This window comes from Leuresthes tenuis, unplaced genomic scaffold, assembly GCF_036924035.1.
Source record: "Leuresthes tenuis unplaced genomic scaffold, fLeuTen1.0.hap1 SCAF_9, whole genome shotgun sequence".
NCBI lineage: Eukaryota > Metazoa > Chordata > Actinopteri > Atheriniformes > Atherinopsidae > Leuresthes > Leuresthes tenuis.
The window spans coordinates 32,709,766-32,727,534 of record NW_027325363.1 but is presented as its reverse complement, the minus strand read 5'-3'; the positions used below and the strand labels follow the sequence as shown (position 1 = coordinate 32,727,534).

At 40.2% G+C, this 17,769-nt stretch overlaps 1 protein-coding gene across 2 annotated transcripts; it reads left to right on the top strand.

Moving 5' to 3' along the window:
- The first annotated feature begins 1,026 nt into the window (after nucleotides 1-1,026).
- On the top strand, nucleotides 1,027-17,528 carry gkup (glucuronokinase with putative uridyl pyrophosphorylase). 2 transcript variants are annotated; one of them, XM_072393121.1, is made up of 23 exons: nucleotides 1,027-1,212; nucleotides 2,352-2,440; nucleotides 2,537-2,581; nucleotides 2,673-2,826; nucleotides 2,924-2,995; nucleotides 5,663-5,751; nucleotides 5,856-6,012; nucleotides 6,836-6,913; nucleotides 7,236-7,327; nucleotides 7,456-7,561; nucleotides 7,653-7,732; nucleotides 7,814-7,882; nucleotides 8,569-8,629; nucleotides 8,746-8,762; nucleotides 8,878-8,935; nucleotides 9,058-9,150; nucleotides 9,257-9,317; nucleotides 9,740-9,853; nucleotides 10,960-11,017; nucleotides 11,209-11,277; nucleotides 14,948-15,011; nucleotides 15,189-15,260; nucleotides 16,970-17,528. In XM_072393121.1, the coding sequence occupies exons 1-23, from the start codon at nucleotides 1,156-1,158 to the stop codon at nucleotides 17,063-17,065; spliced, it is 1,851 nt and encodes a 616-aa protein (XP_072249222.1). In that variant the 5' UTR covers nucleotides 1,027-1,155; the 3' UTR covers nucleotides 17,066-17,528. The 2 variants fall into 2 exon arrangements, with proteins under 2 accessions (XP_072249222.1, XP_072249221.1); XM_072393120.1 differs by having other exon boundaries at nucleotides 2,352-2,458.
- Nucleotides 17,529-17,769: the final 241 nt, after the last annotated feature.

The window sequence follows — 17,769 nt, the reverse complement described above, 5'->3', positions numbered from 1 at the left end:
TCATGTGTCCGGTATCACGCCTACATGTATGACGTTTGCAGAAAAAAAACCCGTGAAAAACTGTTTTGTATTCAACGAGTTATGATAACCGGTCCAAGACGGCGGCCCTACGGCTCGTCAGCGTCAATAGGCAGTAGCGGTCGATTCGGCGTATATTCTTCATATGTCTATTGTTAAATTGTTCCATAGATCGTGGACATTTCTCAAACGGTGTATCGAGTTCTGTTTCCCAGTTGGGATAACCGTTCCCCCTCAAGCCCCGCAGCGTCCACGTGGCTGAAGAAGCGCGCTCTCGCTGAAATCTCGTTCCCGACTTTCTGCGCTCGTACCACGGCGTACTCCGGAAAGTATGAAGGCCCAAACTTGATTTCTACTGCGTTTTATTTATTTATTTATTTTTAAGAAGGTGAAAGCAGTGTAAAAACGGATTGTCTTCATTTTACATACTTAACAAACTGGCGTATTTACCTCAAATGTGGTTTATGAGTTTTCACTTCAAACGCACACTTGATGTGGAAATGAGAACACAAATAAATTTGTCCTGGCTAAACATATCATAGACTTATTACTATTGTTGACACTTTTTCTAGTTCAGCTCATATGTTGTAAGAATTTGAATTTTAAGATCAAAACCTTATATCACATACATCTTCAAATCTTAATCCTCTTATGTCTTAATTTGCCCACAGTAGCTGGGGGAACCAGGATGACCCCTGCTTTAGACAAAAAAAGTATTAGAATTTCGGCACTTAATTAGTTCACTTTTCGTCACTAAGTGGGGGTTCAAAGGGAAATCCCTTAAACTATTACAAAAGTATTGTGTACATTACCTTGTGTTTCACAGCTAAAGACAACAGCTTGTTGAGAATGTAGAATGAAAAAACTCCGTTTTTGCGCAAAGTTTTTAATTGCTTTCACCTTCTTAAAAGAAAAAGATAAAACGCAGTAGAAATCCATTTTGGGCCTTCGCACTTTCCGCTGCGGTCCGTGCACAGTACGTCATGAACGAGATTTCAGCGAGAGCGCGCTTCTTTCGCCTTGTGGACTCGGCGGAGCTGTAGGGGGAGCAGTGTATCCCGACGGGGAAAGAGATCTCAGCGGAAGACTTGCACAGTTTACGTTTCAAGTCGACACCAGGACCAATAAAGTTCACCCATGATTCTTATACTGCTTGTAGCCGGTCACGGCACGGTCTTAGAGACACAAATTAAGGTAAGTTTGTTATTCGCTGCTGCATAACTTCAAGCAGTGCAAAGTTCACAACCGTTACAAAGCGGTCCCTGAGCACAGAACTGGCTTGAAGAATCTGACATCTGATCTTTTCAAGCGCTCGGCTTTTTTCCATGTCTTTCATTGTGACTTGCGATATTTATAAAAACTTAATAACGCAGTCGGACATTCGGCTTACATCTGGCTGGAGAATAATTTAGTATACTTTGTAGAACGAGACTCATTCTTGCTAGCCGATGTTGATTTGAACCGACACTCAACGGAGGATTGTGGTGGCGGTATTGAGCTCTTTAATTCATTTAACGTTTAAGTTCTGTCAAAATTAAAATTATATATATATCTTTATATATAGATATATATATTGTGTATGCTTAAATATTGAAGCATTTTCTTTAGTAAGTGCATTTACACTCAACCTGACGGGGCCAGTTGCTGTCATCGAGTTGACATTGCTGTGTACACCGCTACATAGTGTAGAGAAGGGCGCGTTGAGACTCCTCAATGTCCACATATGGTGAGCATTAATGGGCTAATATATACAATAACTGACAATTTGTGGATTCGATGATTATCACGAACATTCAATAAGGATTCACTCGATGTGAGGAAAACACTAACAGTGTATTACAACTATGATAGGAATCCGTAGAATGTTTGACAGCTTCACTTTCTCTGTTGATGTTTACATGAAGTTTAGGCCTTTCAGAGCCCTGGTTCTGATTTGTTCTAATATGGAAACAGGATGGATGTTTTTTAAATATTATTGTTATTATCAATATTGTTGATGGTTGTGAATGTTGATGATGATGACAAGGATGACCATTATTTCACTAGAGTATTAAATATAGTGATGTATTGGTAACAGTAGTGGTTATTATCGCTATTATTGTTATTGACAATATTCTATTCTTTCTATTCTATTATTATCAGAAAGATGGTATATTACCCCCTGACTGATCAAGAACTACACTCATCACACCACATAACTTGTTACACCTACACACATAACTTTATCTTCCATGTTTGTTCGGTTATTGTCTCAGTGTTCTGTAACCTTTGTTCCCATGTCCTGTATTGTTATGTTCTGCAATAACAAAAAAAAAACTAATAAATTTGCACAGGACGATGACACAGGCTTGTACAGCCACTTGATTGGAGTACCAAAGGCCTTGCTTCCTGGCACAGGGGGAAAGAAGATCCTTGACTTTTGGTGGGAAACGGTCAACATGTAAGGTGGATAACATGTCTAATATCTGCTAATCTCTGACCTGTATTTTTTTTCTTGACATCTCTGATTTCTCTCCAGGCGACAGCTCTTTACTGAGGTGTATCTGGTTACTAATGCAGACAAGTAAGTTGCATTACCCAGCTGCTGTTGACCTGGACATTTTGACACAGATTGACGCTAAAGCTGCTTTAATTCTCCTTTAATTCATTATCAGGTATAAGCACTATGAGCGCTGGGCCACAGCAAACGACTTCCCAGTGGAGAATGTAGTGAATGATGGCAGCACAACGTTGGACGACCAGCTTGGGGCTGTGGCCGACCTCCAACTTGCCATAAAAAGCCGTAAGCTGAAGGATGACATCATGGTGGTATGAGGGATCTTTCTGTTGTTAATGGAGTTAATAACGTTCGATCATTCACACTGCTGCATGTTGTATAATCAACATTTCTTTATTGTGTCAGCAGATTGCAGGAGACATGCTGTGTGCAGACCAGAACTTTGACGTAGCTCAGGTTATTCGATTCTTCAGGTCGAAGGTGAGATTCTCCAAACTACACGGCTTTGTGTTGTTTGATTAGTGGAGGTGTTTCAGCTGAAGTGGGTCTGTTTCAGGACAAACTACAGACTCTCTGAGCCTCCATCGACTTTTGGAAGTTGTGGCCATAGCAACTGAACGAAGGCTGTCCAGTATTTTCATTGTCATGCTATGGTTCTGCTTTACATTTGTCCAGTGTAAACAATGACACAAATAGTTAAGGCCAATCTTAAATTGTTTAAATTGTAAACAGCTGTTGTATTCAGAGTTTTCCATTGTTAAAGAGAAAGCTCAAACTGTACCTGTAACAAGCTGTCGCTCTGTCATGTTACTGCTGACAGAAATGGTATGTTCCATTTCATCTTGGAAGTCTGAATTACTCAGCATAAGTCAAATGTACACACTTCTACAGCACTGTGAGGTCGTATGGTCATTAAGTGGTCAAACTGGAAATTATATGATTGTCCTGCATAATTTCAACTCAGCATACTGTTCAAATCCAAAGTCACATGTAATCACATACAGTTTTTGTCTGTAGTGCAACTCCCCCAGCAGACAACAACACAGAACAGTGCACTCTCAATGATAGTGTGATAAAACATGCATATCATGTCAGTGCAGACATTGAAGAACCTGAGCCGTCTCAGGAAGGCTCTAGGCCCTCCTGTACACTGCTTCTGTGTTGGCAGACCACTCCAGTTTATTATCCAGCACCACCGCCAGGTATTTGCAGGTCTGAGCAGTCTCTATCTCCCCTCCATCAATGCAGACTGACTGGTATGGAGTTTTAGATCTCCCGAAGTCCACCACCAGCTCTTTGGTCTTGGTAGTGTTCAGGAGCAAACAGTTATTTTTGGTCCAGACATTGAAGGACTCCACAAGGTCCCTGTACTCCTTCTCCTGTCCACCACGCATACATGCCACAACAGCCGTATCTTTAGAATAGTTCTGTATGTGGCAGGACTGGAGTTGCACCTGAAGTCCGATGTGTACGGGGTGAAAAGGAAATGAGTCAAAAACAGTACCATGCAGATACTGCATTCCAGTGTTCCAGAAACACATCTCCCCATCCTGACATACTGTGGTCTGCCAGTCTATAGTCTATTATCCACGATGTCAGGGAGGGGGCCACACCCATACCTAGAAGCATGTCTTTCAGTATGGGAGGCCGAATGGTGCTGAAGGCACTGGAGATGTCAAAAAACATGAGTCTCACATATGAACCAGGCACATCCAGATAAGCATATGCCCATTGCAGCATGTACAGAATTGCATCTTCCACTCCTATGTGTTTCTGGTAGGCAAACTGGAGGGGGTCAAGATCCTCCGCAACCTGCAATCTCATGTGACGAACAAGGAGTCTCTCCAAGGTCACATCACCTTCCCCAGACTGAGAGTTTTTCAGTCTGTATCCAGTGATGGTCGTCACGCCCCTCCACACCTCCTTGGTGTTATTGTTCTCCAGCAGTCTCTCTACCTTTTTCTTGTACTCCACCATAGCTTGACGTAGTGTCTTTTTAAGCTCCCGTTGTACATTCCTCTGCCTTTCTTAATCCCCATTCTGGAAGCCCTCTTTTTCTGGTTCTGGAGGTCTTTGATGTCACTGGTGATCCATGGTTTATTATTAGGAAAGCACCTTACAGTCCTTACCGGAATCACAGTGTCCCTACAGAAGTTAATGTAGTCAGCAATGGTGCTGACCCTCCTGTCCATGTTAATGTCCATTTCTTCTTCCTTCAACAGTACAGCCCAGTCTGTGACATCAAAGCAGTCTCTCAATGCATCACTCGCCTCTGGTGACCACTTCCTGAAAGATCTGGTAGTAACAGGAAGTCTTTGTACACAAGGTTGTAGATAGACCATGCTGTGATGTCCTCGGTGGAATGTAAACAATGATAACGACTGTATATGGGAACTCTCTGGGCGCATAGAGTGCATGGAAACCAACTGACAGCAGTTCAGTGTCTGGACAGCATACCCTCTCCTTAAAGGTCACCTCTCCCCTTACCGCTCGTACTCAGGTCATGATCCGCTCGTACGGCTGTGAAGCCGGGTATGTCCACACACGAGTCTGGTGTGTTGTCATTCAGCCAGGACTTAGACAGACAGATCAAACTGCTCTCCTTATACAGTCGTTGGTTCCACACAAGCGCCTCTGGCTCATCACACTTGTTTGGTAGCGAGTTAGCGTTTCCCATAATCACGAGGGCAGACACAGCTTGTACCTCCAGCTCCTGTTGCCCCTCTTTGCCTTCAGTTTTGCTCCAGCTTTGCATCCATGGTAAAGCTTTCTTAGCTCGGTCGGAATTGGATGTTTAATTCTGCGTCCAGTCCTTGACAGTGCCAACAGTTGTGTACACTGCTCTAGTACTGGTAGCAGTGCACATTGTCAAAAAATAAAACGAAATGTAAATTAAAAGCAGATCACTAAAAATGTTTAGATAAAAACTAAAAATTACATATAATTATATCAACGATGAACAAAACTGAGAGCTACATAGACTTGCTGCCGATAAGACCAGCACATAGCAACCTTTTTTCAAATGTAAATGACACAAGGGAGGTATTTAAGATTTTGAGAAGATGAACTCAAAAATGTATTTTTGTCTGTTTGGCAGTTTTGGTCATGTTTTTGTGATTTTTCCATCGTCGTGTGTGTGTGTTGCAGCCTGGAGAGTTGGTCATATACTATGGGCTGGAGGAAAGTGAAAAAAGCAGCTCCAGAGGGATTGTGGAGGTCTGCCCTGAGACCCACAGGTGAGGCTGGTTCTGTGGTGTAGTTCTGCTTGTACCAGATGCTCACTGATACACAAGACCGTGTTGCAGATGTGGTCTTAATCTGTTTTAGCTGTATGTATCAGGATAACTCGCTTCTTGGAGAAACCACTGGAAGGGCTGACAGCGTCGCGGCTGGCTAGCGTGGTGTTTTACTGCATCCAGAAAGACACACTGTCCTACATGTCAGACTTTCTCAACCTGCAGCCTGAAGTCACAGACAGAACCTTCGGACAATTCTGGGTTCGTAAGTGACACTTAAACAGCCAGTTCATATAAACAGCATAGAACAGGAAGGACTTTTTTTTAAACTTCCTGTTATCTCAGCAAAATGAATCCGCTTCCATTCAGGTCGCATTACACAATGCTTAATTACACCCATATATGTCTGCTCGCTCAGTTCACCTCATCAGTAGCTTTGGCCAAATTTATGTGTCAAATCCAGTTTTGCATATATGCTAAACAAATCACCTGCTATCATGGGAAAGGAAGATTGTTGCTGGAAAGCTCTTTCCATTATTGTAGGCTAACAGCTTCAGTTGAAACATTTTCTGTAATAATGGGAAACCTTCATGAATTTTAAAAAGTTTGTGCATATGTACAGCACGAAGTATTACACTGTAAATGCTATTCTTTTCTGGCATATCCAGTGGCCCTTCTTCATCACAAGCTGTAGAATGGCCCAGTTCTACTGTTTTTTTTCTGTTCTTTACATCATAACTGATACATTAATTTAGTACTAACTCAGCTAAGCTGAAACTATTCAGTGATCTGGAAACATTTCAGGATATTGATTGGTCAGAGAGAATCCTTACCTTCTGCACACAGTTTGCCATTCTGTGGAAATGGACAAACGAAAATAACACACGTTCCATCTATAAGCACAAATGGTATATATATATATCAATGTGCTTGGATTTTGAATTAGTGTGCATATTATCAAATAGACACAAAAGACTTAAACATGGCTTTTCCCCCCTGCTTATCTTTTTCCATTTAACGTTTATGGTCTAATGACAACATACATAAAGGGAAGTTGTATGTCCTGTCTCTGCATCTTCCTCAGGAGTGGCTGATCAATGAGAAGCAACTTGATGTGTTTGGTATGAAGCTTCCTACTGGTTTCCAGCTCATTGGACAAGTGGTTTGTATCCTTTTCTCAGTTGAACTTAGTGCTTGTAATTGGTCTTGCTTTGAATTATAATCATTATCACCCATAAGGAGTTTCTACCAATCCAAAGAATACATCTGGAAGAGACTGAATGACCTAGAAATCATTTCAAGCTGTTTTATGAAATGAATCATTACTATCTGTTAGCTTGATGGCACTAAAGACCTTTGAACATTTAAAAAAGATTACCATTGATATTTGGGGCCCATAGATTTTTCTTAATAGTGCTGAAACATTTTTTCCCATAATAGCTTATTTGTTAATAAATAAATTACTGGTGCCTTTTAAATGTTAGGGCCTGTCAGACTACACCAAGTGGCTCACTCACTACTCCACTAAGAAACAAGACAACTCTGCTAAACCAATCACATGTCGCTCATATGCCAGGTGAGAAAGCGCTGACTCTGCTGTTTTTAAATGGAAATGTGAGCCTCTTTCTCCCTCTGACCTCATGGTTAAAACCCAAGTTTTTTCCATCTTTTAGGCCTGATTTCCAAATATTTTCTAACCCACAGGGTTGGATTAATGGGAAATCCCTCAGATGGCTTTAACGGGAAAACCATCGCCATGACCATCTCTAATTTTTGGGCAGAGGTTACTCTGGTGGAGAGCCAGACTTTGGTAACACAGTTTTACCTGCACATTCACTGGTTACAACATAAGTAATGAGGAACTTACTGTGCTAAAATTGTGAGTTTCTGTAATTTTGTAGGTTTTAGTCCCTCACCCACTGAATGACCCCACAGAGTTTGGTAGTCTGCAGGATCTGTTCTGTATCAGTAGGAAGGAGGGGTGAGTAAATGTCATAATGACCTAAAACACAGGACAGTGTTGATCATATTCTGGATGTTTAAATCTATGTCCTCACTGCAGTTATCTGGGTGGGCTGCGACTTCTTCAGGCTACATGTAAGAAGTTCTACCAGTTCTGCTCCAAACAAGGGTGAGACCAGTATGTATGTTAATGCAAATCAATCAAGGGCAGACGTGTTTTCATTGGGCAGTACAGAAGCTTGCATCTTGTGGAGTGATGTTTTTTTTTTCTGTTCTTTATTCTATTTCCTGCAAAGGCCATCACTGTTTCAGATCTTCACCACACAATTATTGTGGCCAGAAACATTCAGGATATATATATATATATATATATATATATATTCACCTTCTTTAAAAAAAAATTAAAAAAATTATTTACATTTCTTTTTTGGCAATTGAATAAAACCTAAAATAAAAATGGAGAAAAGAACAAAGCAATTGTACAAAAAACTCAAACTGCACCAGTTATATGTTTTCAGCTGAAAATTAAACCACAATAATATCATGTGTTTATTCTTTTAAAATCCCAATTATTGTCAGTACTATTATAAGTTGATACCCTTACTTCCTTCTGTTAAATTGAAATGCTTTGCAACAAAGGCTGTGTGCACATCTATCATCCTTGCTCTCTTTTACTGATACAATTGATTAATGAATTACCAGCTTTTCACTACTAAAGTAAAAGTAAAAATGCCACTGTTTCAGTATATTAAATAAAAGTAGAATTATTTTCCTTCTCATGTTCCAATCACTCTGCTTGGTCTGTACTTCAACTCTGATACACATGCAATGTCCGTTGTGCATTTGTTTCTGCAGTATTGCTTTGACAAAGCAAAACTTCACACTGAAGTATGACACCAACATTCCTCGGCAAGTGGTGAGGATCCATCCAAATATAGAGAAAATTACAGGTTCACCACATACAGTATGAAATGTGAAAATATAGAAACGCATGTAACACCCTGATGCAATTATTTCTCTGTTTAAATGAAGGGCCTTGCTGGAAGCAGGTAAGTAGCTCAAAGTTTAGTTTTTTTTTTTTCTTCTGCATTGTCTTATTTAGGGTTAGTTTCTCACATTTTGAATTTGATAATCTTCTTGTTTTCAATCCTTTTTTTGTCACAGTGCCATTGTTTCAGCAACTCTTAAGTGTCTTATGAAATTCTACAACATCACAGACAACGTAAGGGTGTTTGATATAGGACATCTCATATTGTGTTATTGAAGCTATTAGAGTCAGCACTTGAATTTTCCGTCACTCTTTCATTGGTACCATGGTCTCTATGCTTTATTTATATACTTAAGGATCTCCCTAAACCAATTCGAGCAAACTTCATCCTCAATGTGGAGACTGATGAGCTGTTCATTACTGCGGGCCTGCAAGACAGAGTTGTGCAGGTCAGTAACATGTTTCACACTGGACTATGGAAACTGGACAGTTTTTGTCTGTGCTGAACAAACCTTAAGCCAACACTAGAAATCTTTTGCTCTTTTGTGTTTGTAGGTCTATGAAGGCTTAATCTACATGGACTTCAGCAAGATGCTCATGGAAGAGAATGGTTACGGTACTGGTGTCCCTATCCGGAGATGATATTAAAACCATTATCATACATAAAAAGGTCATGAGTTGTAAAAGTGGAGTTACTTTCTTTCAAAGTCAAAAAAATTCTAATATTTGATGTGACCATCATGCTAAGAAATGACCCCTCTGTGCACACTTTTTGAAGCACTTTCCAGGTAGGTTGTTTTAAGCATTTTGGAGAACTACCCACGGTTTTTCTGTGGATTCAGGTTGTTTCATTGTCCTCCTCTTCTGTCTCTTCATGGAGTCCGTCTAAGATTCCATGATGTTGATTATAAGGCTCCTCAGAGCCACACCATCTGTTACAGGACTCCTTGTTTTGGCTGTATGTTTGGTCTTATTGTCAGTCAGTCTTTGACAGATCAGACCTTGCAAATTCTAAATGTTTGTGTTGTCCATTGTCAGGAAACTATGTTTCTATGGACATAACTGAACTTCCACTGTTCTGGCTGGCCTATCTGAGCGACCCCAGTGACTCTGGCCGCATCCACAGCAACATCCGACAGCGCTGGCTCAGTGGTATGCCTTCCAATCAAACATTATGCATACTGTTTTTGAAAGGAATTCGTGGCACAAGTCACACCTTTGATGTTATTGTTAGTCTGTCAGCCAGACCACTGTCCTGGTAGTTCCCACTCACTTTGGTAATCTTTTGACTTTACTGCAAGTGAAAAGTTACAGTTTTGTACTAGTCATAAATTACTTTATGTTTGCAGAAATGAATTTCATTCACTGAGTCTAAAGTACAATACCAATTATTCCTCTAGCACCACTATGTGGTCAAATCGCTTTTGTCTGTTACCGTGTAATCAGCTAATATTAGCATGCTAACGTGCTAAATTAAGACAATGAACATAGTAGATATATAGAAATAGAAATAGAAAAAGACTTTATTCTTCCCCAAGTTGCTCAAAAAAATTATAAAAAGTCAATGTTAAAAAACCTTATGGCTGTGAGGACAAAGGACTTCCTGAACCTCTCAGTTCTGCAGTGCAGTGAGATGAGCCTCTCACTGCAGCTGCTCCTCTGTCCTGCCAGGATGCTGTGGAGATGATGTTTATTATTCTACAAAACAGAATATAATTTCCTCCTCATCCGTTGCTCCACCACAGCACTGAGAGGCTCTAGCCTTCTGTCTACCACAGAACTGGCCTTTTTCAGCAGCTTGTCCAGGAGCCCACAGTTTTTGTGTGTAGTGCAACTCCCCCAGCAGACAACAGCATAGAACAGTGCACTATCAATGACAGTGTGATAAAACATGCATATCAACATGCATATCAAACATGCGACTAATGGTGCGTTCATGTTGTACACGGATGTCGGAATTTCTGAGCTCCGAGTCAGAATTTTAATTTTACCGTTTGAAAGTTGTGTTTAGTAACTGTTAACTTGAAAGAAAAGTGTTATACTATTCAGTAAACCGGTGATACTGGTATGTTTACAGTTTTTGCTGACAAGCAAAACAAATTTGGGAGAAAAAAAATTTAAACTGAACCGAAACCGTTAATATCTTCCTAGATTTTATTGGGTCCAAATTAAGTTTTTCTGTCAGTTTAGAAAAAAAATATTTCTAAAAATGGAACTATAGTGGTTCGTTTGCTCAACTACTGTCATGTTTTCCACAGGGGAACCAATGGTCATTGAGGCCATGAGGTCTTTTGCTGAACTCACTGATCAGGCGAGGTAGGGATTAACCTAACTCTCTGACATGAATTAAAGCTGTGCCCTGTTCCTTGAAAAACTACATGCAAAAAAGTATATTTTCTTCAGCTGTACTTGCAAATGTGCTGGATTTTTTTTGTTGTTGTTGCGGCCTTATTGGAGCAGTTCAGATATGACCAATAAGATCTGATGGACAATATTTCTCCATTCAGGGTGGCTATCCAGGACAGAGACTGGAACTGTCTGGCACAACTGATGGACCAGAACTTTGAGCTGCGGAGGTAAACAGTATGTTTAATTACACAGTATTGTAAAGTTTCCATAGATATGTAGGAACATCTGGAAATGTAAGAGAATTTTAACTATCTTTTTCAAAAAAGTAATAAAACCCCATCAATTTCTAGAATACATTGCACCAAAGTTGGCAACAAGTTGCAGTAGCACCAATCATATTGTGTATAGGTTATATTTAAGTGATTTGTATATATTTTTTTTTTTTCAGAAAACATTGATTTTTGGGAGATTTTTCTGCTCAGGTTTGGAAACTGCTGCTTGAGTTGATTGTATCTTTTACAGTTTTCAACATCAGGTATAATGAGTAACCATGCCAATAGAAGAGTAGCTGATGAGCTTTTCTAGTGTCAGCTAAATCAGAAAAAGAGACCCCAAATCTTCAACAATTTGAAGACAAAATATTGTGGATGTCAGGTAGGAATAAGATAGTGGATCAGGAAGAGGACTTTTAAACCAAGTCTTCCCTCTATACTGATTTGCAATGTCAGATCACTATCAAATTAAATGGACGAGCTTGGACCACTCAGGAGGACACAGAAAGAATATTGTGAATGCAGAATTATGTGTTTAGCGGAGACATGGCTAAAGGAGCAAATACCAGACTCCAACACTTCTCTACCTGGCTTTAGATGATGCATGCTGTCAGAGACAGTTGGAGCAGAGGCAAAAGGAAAGGCAGTTTGTTATAAACTGATGGTGTAATGGACATGTCACTGTGACGGATAAAATTGTTATTTAGAATATTCTACTGCTAACTAGGCATATACGTCCTTATTATCCACTGAGAGAGTTTACCTGTGTTATTGTGGTTTATATATTAGCCTGGCACCGCAGCCAACACCAACTATGAAAATTCAATCAGCTGCTCCTGATTATAAACAACTCTTCCACTGGCATGGTTACTCATCATAACAGATGTTGAAAAGTTCCTGAAATATGAGGAGAGTCCACTCAAGCACCACAACTTCCAAACCAGCACAGAAAAATCGCTTCTGTGGAAAGATTTAACTCAAATGTAGAATAAACACAATAAGATCAGAGCTACTGCAAACTGCGACCACTGTGGTCCAGCACATTTTAGAATAAGATGGCTAATAAAGGGCATTGACCCAATGAGGGCAACCATGAAAGGATGGCCTGAAATTGTTACATTTCTGCACTCAAAACAGGTTGGAATCAAATTTAAGATTACAAAATGAATTACCTTTAAAGTGTGTAACAATACCAAAGATTTATGAGAAAAAAATTAGGGGTTAGTGTGTCCCTTTTACACAGGAGAACAAAGAAGAATGAAGTGGAGGAGTGGATGTAATTATTGTTTTGAAGAACTTTGATGGTACATATTTGAAGAATGAGGGACTTATTTTGTAAGACAAGATCAAGAAACAATAAACATTGGAAATCACAAATGAGGAACAAAACATTTTTGAGTGAACAAAGTTGCTTGTTTTTACTTCATTGGGAAATTTAGTGGTAAAGATGCAACTGTCAATAATAGATTTCAACTAATGCAATAAGCTAGTATATTGTTGGTTAATCAACATCAGTAAAGGCTTTTTAGATTTTAGATTTTTTTTTTATCCATCCATCCATTTTCATCCACTTATAAGAGGTTGGGTTGTTGAGGCAACAGGTCCAGGAGAGAAACCCAGACGTCCCTCTCCCTAGCGACACTCTCCAGCTCCTCCTGAGGGGACCCAAGGTGTTCTCAAGCTAGAATGGAAAAATAATCCCTTGAGTGAGCTCTTGGTCTGCCCCTGGGCTTCCATTTCAGCCACTTGTATCTGCAATCTTGTTCTTTCGGTCACCACCCAGATCTTGTGACCATAGGAAAGGGTTGGAACAAAGATGGACCAGTAAACTGAAAGCTTCGCCTTCCGACTCAATTCCCTCTTTACCACAACAGACCGGAGCAGTGCCCCCAATCCATCTGTCCATCTCTCGGTCCAACCTGCCATCACTCGTGAACAACATACCCAGATGCTTAAACTCCTCAGCTTGAGGCAGGGACTCATCCTCAACCCAGAGAGAGCACTTATTTCAGGTTGCAAAACATTTCCTCGGATTTAGAAGAGCTGACTTTCATCTCTGCTGCTTCACACCAGCTGCAAACCACTCCTGTGTGCACTGAAGATATTAGCTTGAAGAAGCCAACAGAACCACATCATCCACAAAAACCAGAGATGCAACCCTGAGGTTCCCAAACCAGATACCCTCCTCTCCACGACTATGCCTTGAGATCATGTTTGTGATTTTCATGGACAGGATGACAAGGGGCAGCCCTGGCGGAGTCCAACACACACTGTAAACAAGTTCAACTTAGTGCCAAGAATGCACATTCAGCTTTTACTTTGGTTATACAGGTTATACAGTTACCAGATACAGAACCGTTACCCCATACTCCCTCAGCACCCTCCACAGAATCCCTCGGGGAATAAGGTCAAAACACATGTAGACTGGCTGGTCAAACTCCCACAATCCCCTCAGTAACTAAGGAAACTGGGACACAGTAACTGGCAATATTTTTAATGCCCTTAACAACTTTTTCCAAGTTTATGTTTATGTTTATGTATTTAGCAGATGCTTTTATCCAAAGCGACTTACAAATGAAGATATAACAAGCTATATAAAAAGCTAACAATAAACTACATTGAAGGAACCCACTAGTTAGACTCTGTCAGAGGTGACAGAGTAGAGATAGGGTGCAGGCATAGAGGGAAGTGCAGAAAGATATGTTCTGGTAGAACAGATGTTCTGGTAGCGCTCGGTAGGTCATTCCACCATCGTGGGACGACACATGAAAAGAGTTTGGATTGTCTTAGGCGTGGTGTAGGAGCTGCTAGACGACAATCCTGGGACGAACGGAGGGACCGAGTTGTGACTTAAGCCTTTGCAAGAGCATTCAAGTAGATGGGAGCCGTTCCATTAAGCACTTTGTAGGCTAACAGTTGATGGACGAGTCTTCCCCCAAGTCCTCAGACTCTGCCTCATCAATAGAGGACATGCTGGCCGGATTGAGGAGATACTGAAAGTGCTCCTTCCACTGCCCGACAACATACTCAGTTAAGGTCAACAGTTCTCCACCCAGGTCAAGCACAACCTGGGAAGGTCTCTGCTTTCCTTTTCTGCTTAGTCGAAAGGTTTGCCAGAAAATCCTTGGAGCCAACTGAAAGTCCTTCTCCATAGTCTCCCCGAATTCCTCCCACACCCGAGTTTGAACTTCACCAACCACCAGCCACTCGGTACCTGTCAACTGCTTCAGGTGACTCCTGGGACAACTGAGCCTGAAAGGCTTCCTACTTCATTTTGACAGCTTCCCTCAACACTGGCGTCCATCAGCAGGTCCTCCAGCCATGACAGGCTTTGACAACCTTCAAGCCATAACTCTTGGAAGCTGCATCTGCAATGGAGGTCCTGAACGTGGTCCATTCAGATTCCATGTCCCCAACCTCCCCCAGTATATGAGTAAAATTCTCCCAAAGACCTTGCGAACAGTGACCTCCACCAGACGTTCCCAGTTCACCCTCTTTACTCATTTGGGCTTACCATGTCTGGTCAGCAGTCCCTTCCCTTCCCTCTTTAGGAAGTAATCTGGATTCTCCAAGTAAATCTACTGCACTTATTGTCGCATATCTAATTTATATAAATATTCCTTAGGACTGTCTACACAGATGACTGTCTGGGTCCTGGAAATCTCAAGATGGTTCAGCTGGCGAGGCAGGTGGGTTCTCAATGGTTCCACTGCTATGCACTACTCAGAGCATATCTTATTATATTAATCAGTGTTCAATGTATTCTTCATCTCTAACAATGTGTGTCTGCTTGAGTGCGTTGCGTTGCATTGTGTCGTGTATTCATAAAGTATAAAATTCATCAAAGTTTCTGCTGGTTCTCGTAGTTCGGCTCCGCAGTGAAGTTACCTGGCAGTGGGGGTGCAGTTGTGGGTTTGTGTCTGGACCAGGTGAAACTGGTAAGGCTGCTTTATGTCAAGCATTTCCTACCTGCGCCCATTTAAGGTCATGGTCTCTAAGCTTCCTGTTTATAACTGGATGGAGAATCGGTCAGTTTATCATAGTAGAGACTAGGGATGTACCGATCCGCTTTTTTCACTACTGATACGATATCTGAGGTTTAGTATCGGCTGATACCCATCCGATACGGATTCAGAAAAACAGTGCGGAATTATGGTAACAAGCAGTAAGTTTCATTGTGTGTAAACGACTGGGATGATTCTTTTGTGCAAGGCTACATCAGACTTGACATTTCTTTCCTGTTTTTTTTTAAAACAAATAAAGAGATATAAATGTACTGAATTACTTATTTATTTATTAATTGTGTATAGCGCAAAATAAGTAAAACAATCTTAACCATAAAAATATAGCAAGTGTAACTGGTTAAGTTAGTACAATTAGGGTTTCAAAATCCAATGTAAAAAATATTAAATAATGAAGGAGCTGAAACTGAGAAAAAAACAATAGCTTCACTGGCTTGGTTAGTAGACTTTCAAAATTAATAGCAATCAGCTCTTTATATAGTTTAGTGTAAATGGGAATTAAACATCCATTACAAAAGCATCTGAACAAAACAGTAGCTTCTCTAGCTTGGTAAAAAAACAACAAAAAAAAATTGGAGGCAGTCCCAACTTAACAAGTTTTTTCACCACTAGAGAGGGCAGAAGGCCCTTGGATGAATGCCAATGCTGGACAGGACAAGGGGGGGGGGAATAAAATTGGCTGATGTGGATTGTCCCATTGTCACCGATTCCCAATCTTGAATTTTCTTCGATTTACGGAACCAATATCCGATCCAAATATTGGATAGGTGCATCCCTAGTAGATACCCTACATATTGAAAAAAAAACTATACACATATACAAAATTCTTTTTTTTTCTTTTACCGGTGAAACCAAAGTAGTTGGAGTACTGTGAAAGTCAACCTTTTAAAAATTATGGCTCTATTGCACTTCATGCTTGCTTTGAGATGAATTATGTCAAAAATATATGAAAAAATAAAAATGGTAGTCATAATGATGTTATGATCCAGTTTGACTTAAGAAATTGGCTCTTCTGAACTGAGACAAAAGAGATACTTGTAAAGCATTCCACTAAGAATTATTTTAATTTTGAATTTTTTTTTATGGAAAACCTATCAGTGTCAGCATTCATAGCTGGAGCTAAAGGAGGGAAATGACCCAAATGCCGGTGGCTGTAGACAGGCAGATGAAAAAAGATATGGGTAGGATGTACAAGTAATTTAATTTAAAGTTACAGTATAAAAAGTATACAGCAAACAGCAAATAATAGAATATAACTTGCATTAGATACAGATTATCACAATATTTCTTGTGCCTTAAAACATTTTATTAACACTTCAAAGTTACCTATCAATGATGTGCCAATGTGTGGACCATGACTCTGCTATACACATTAGTAACAGACTAATGTCAAAGAGAATGTCAAAACCCACCAATTGATTCACTCTCAACTCTGAGGGCTATTGTTGCATCTAAAAGTGTCATTCAAAATACCACCACACTCTTTACTAATTTGAATCTTGCTTGGTGGGCGACTGTTGGCAGCCTTGGTCATTAATCTGCTCTGATTGGTCAATTGTGAGGGGGGATGTGTAGCAGGTGTTATGTCTATCTCTGTCTGATGCAGTCTGGGTTTTGCCCACTAGGTGGAGATGAGGCAAGCTTTCCAGGAGGCAGGCTGTGTGTTCTGTGTCATCTCACCCTACTTCCCGTCTGACAGTGCTGTCCAAGGCCAACATTGACCTCACACATCTTGTCAGTACACCGAAGGCCAACAGATGGTTGTCAGTTAGATGTGACACTGTGTGGCGTTCCCCGTGCCTGACTGTCCTCCTGCAGTTTTAGTGGACACTTTGACTGGATTTATCATAGCAATTAGAGAAAATCTTGAATATTTGCATAAACTTGCACACAAACCATGTGACAAAATAATAATTAGGCTTACTATCAATAATTATCTACATGATATTTAATCTGATGATTTAGATAATGTTGCAAATATTGCATCAGTCTGTTCCTAAAAAGAGGAACAAAGCGATGCTCTGATAATGTAGTTTTAAGTGTTTTGAGACACAGGACTTTTATGGTCGTTTAAGTTGGAAGGAGTCATGTCATCGTGGCAAACTTATCATCCTCAGAAATGTAATTATTTTCTACACACCTGATAAAAAGTTGTATAGACTATCGACTAATTGTAAGTTTATTTGTGTATTTAAAAAAAAATCTAATTAAAATAATTTGTTATAGTTTTTGTTGTTGTCACATATGCAGTGTATCTTTGTAAGTCGCCTCTAGTCATATAATTCTTCATTTGAATTGATCAACTCTACAGTTGAATGCACATTCCACTTAATGACCCTTTCCTCCCTAAAACTAGTATCATATGTTTCGTATTGTGACGCTGCACCGTATAACCCCAGTGAACGCATGTAAATTGCAGCGTCCT

Excerpts from the sequence above, each read along its gene's own strand:
- gkup (XM_072393120.1), top strand. The coding sequence starts at position 1,156 with ATGATTCTTATACTGCTTGTAGCCGGTCACGGCACGGTCTTAGAGACA. Across the intron at positions 2,996-5,662 it reads TTCGATTCTTCAGGTCGAAG|CCTGGAGAGTTGGTCATATA; the intron begins GTGAGATTCTCC and ends TGTGTGTTGCAG. Across the intron at positions 15,261-16,969 it reads GTCTGGACCAGGTGAAACTG|GTGGAGATGAGGCAAGCTTT; the intron begins GTAAGGCTGCTT and ends TTTGCCCACTAG.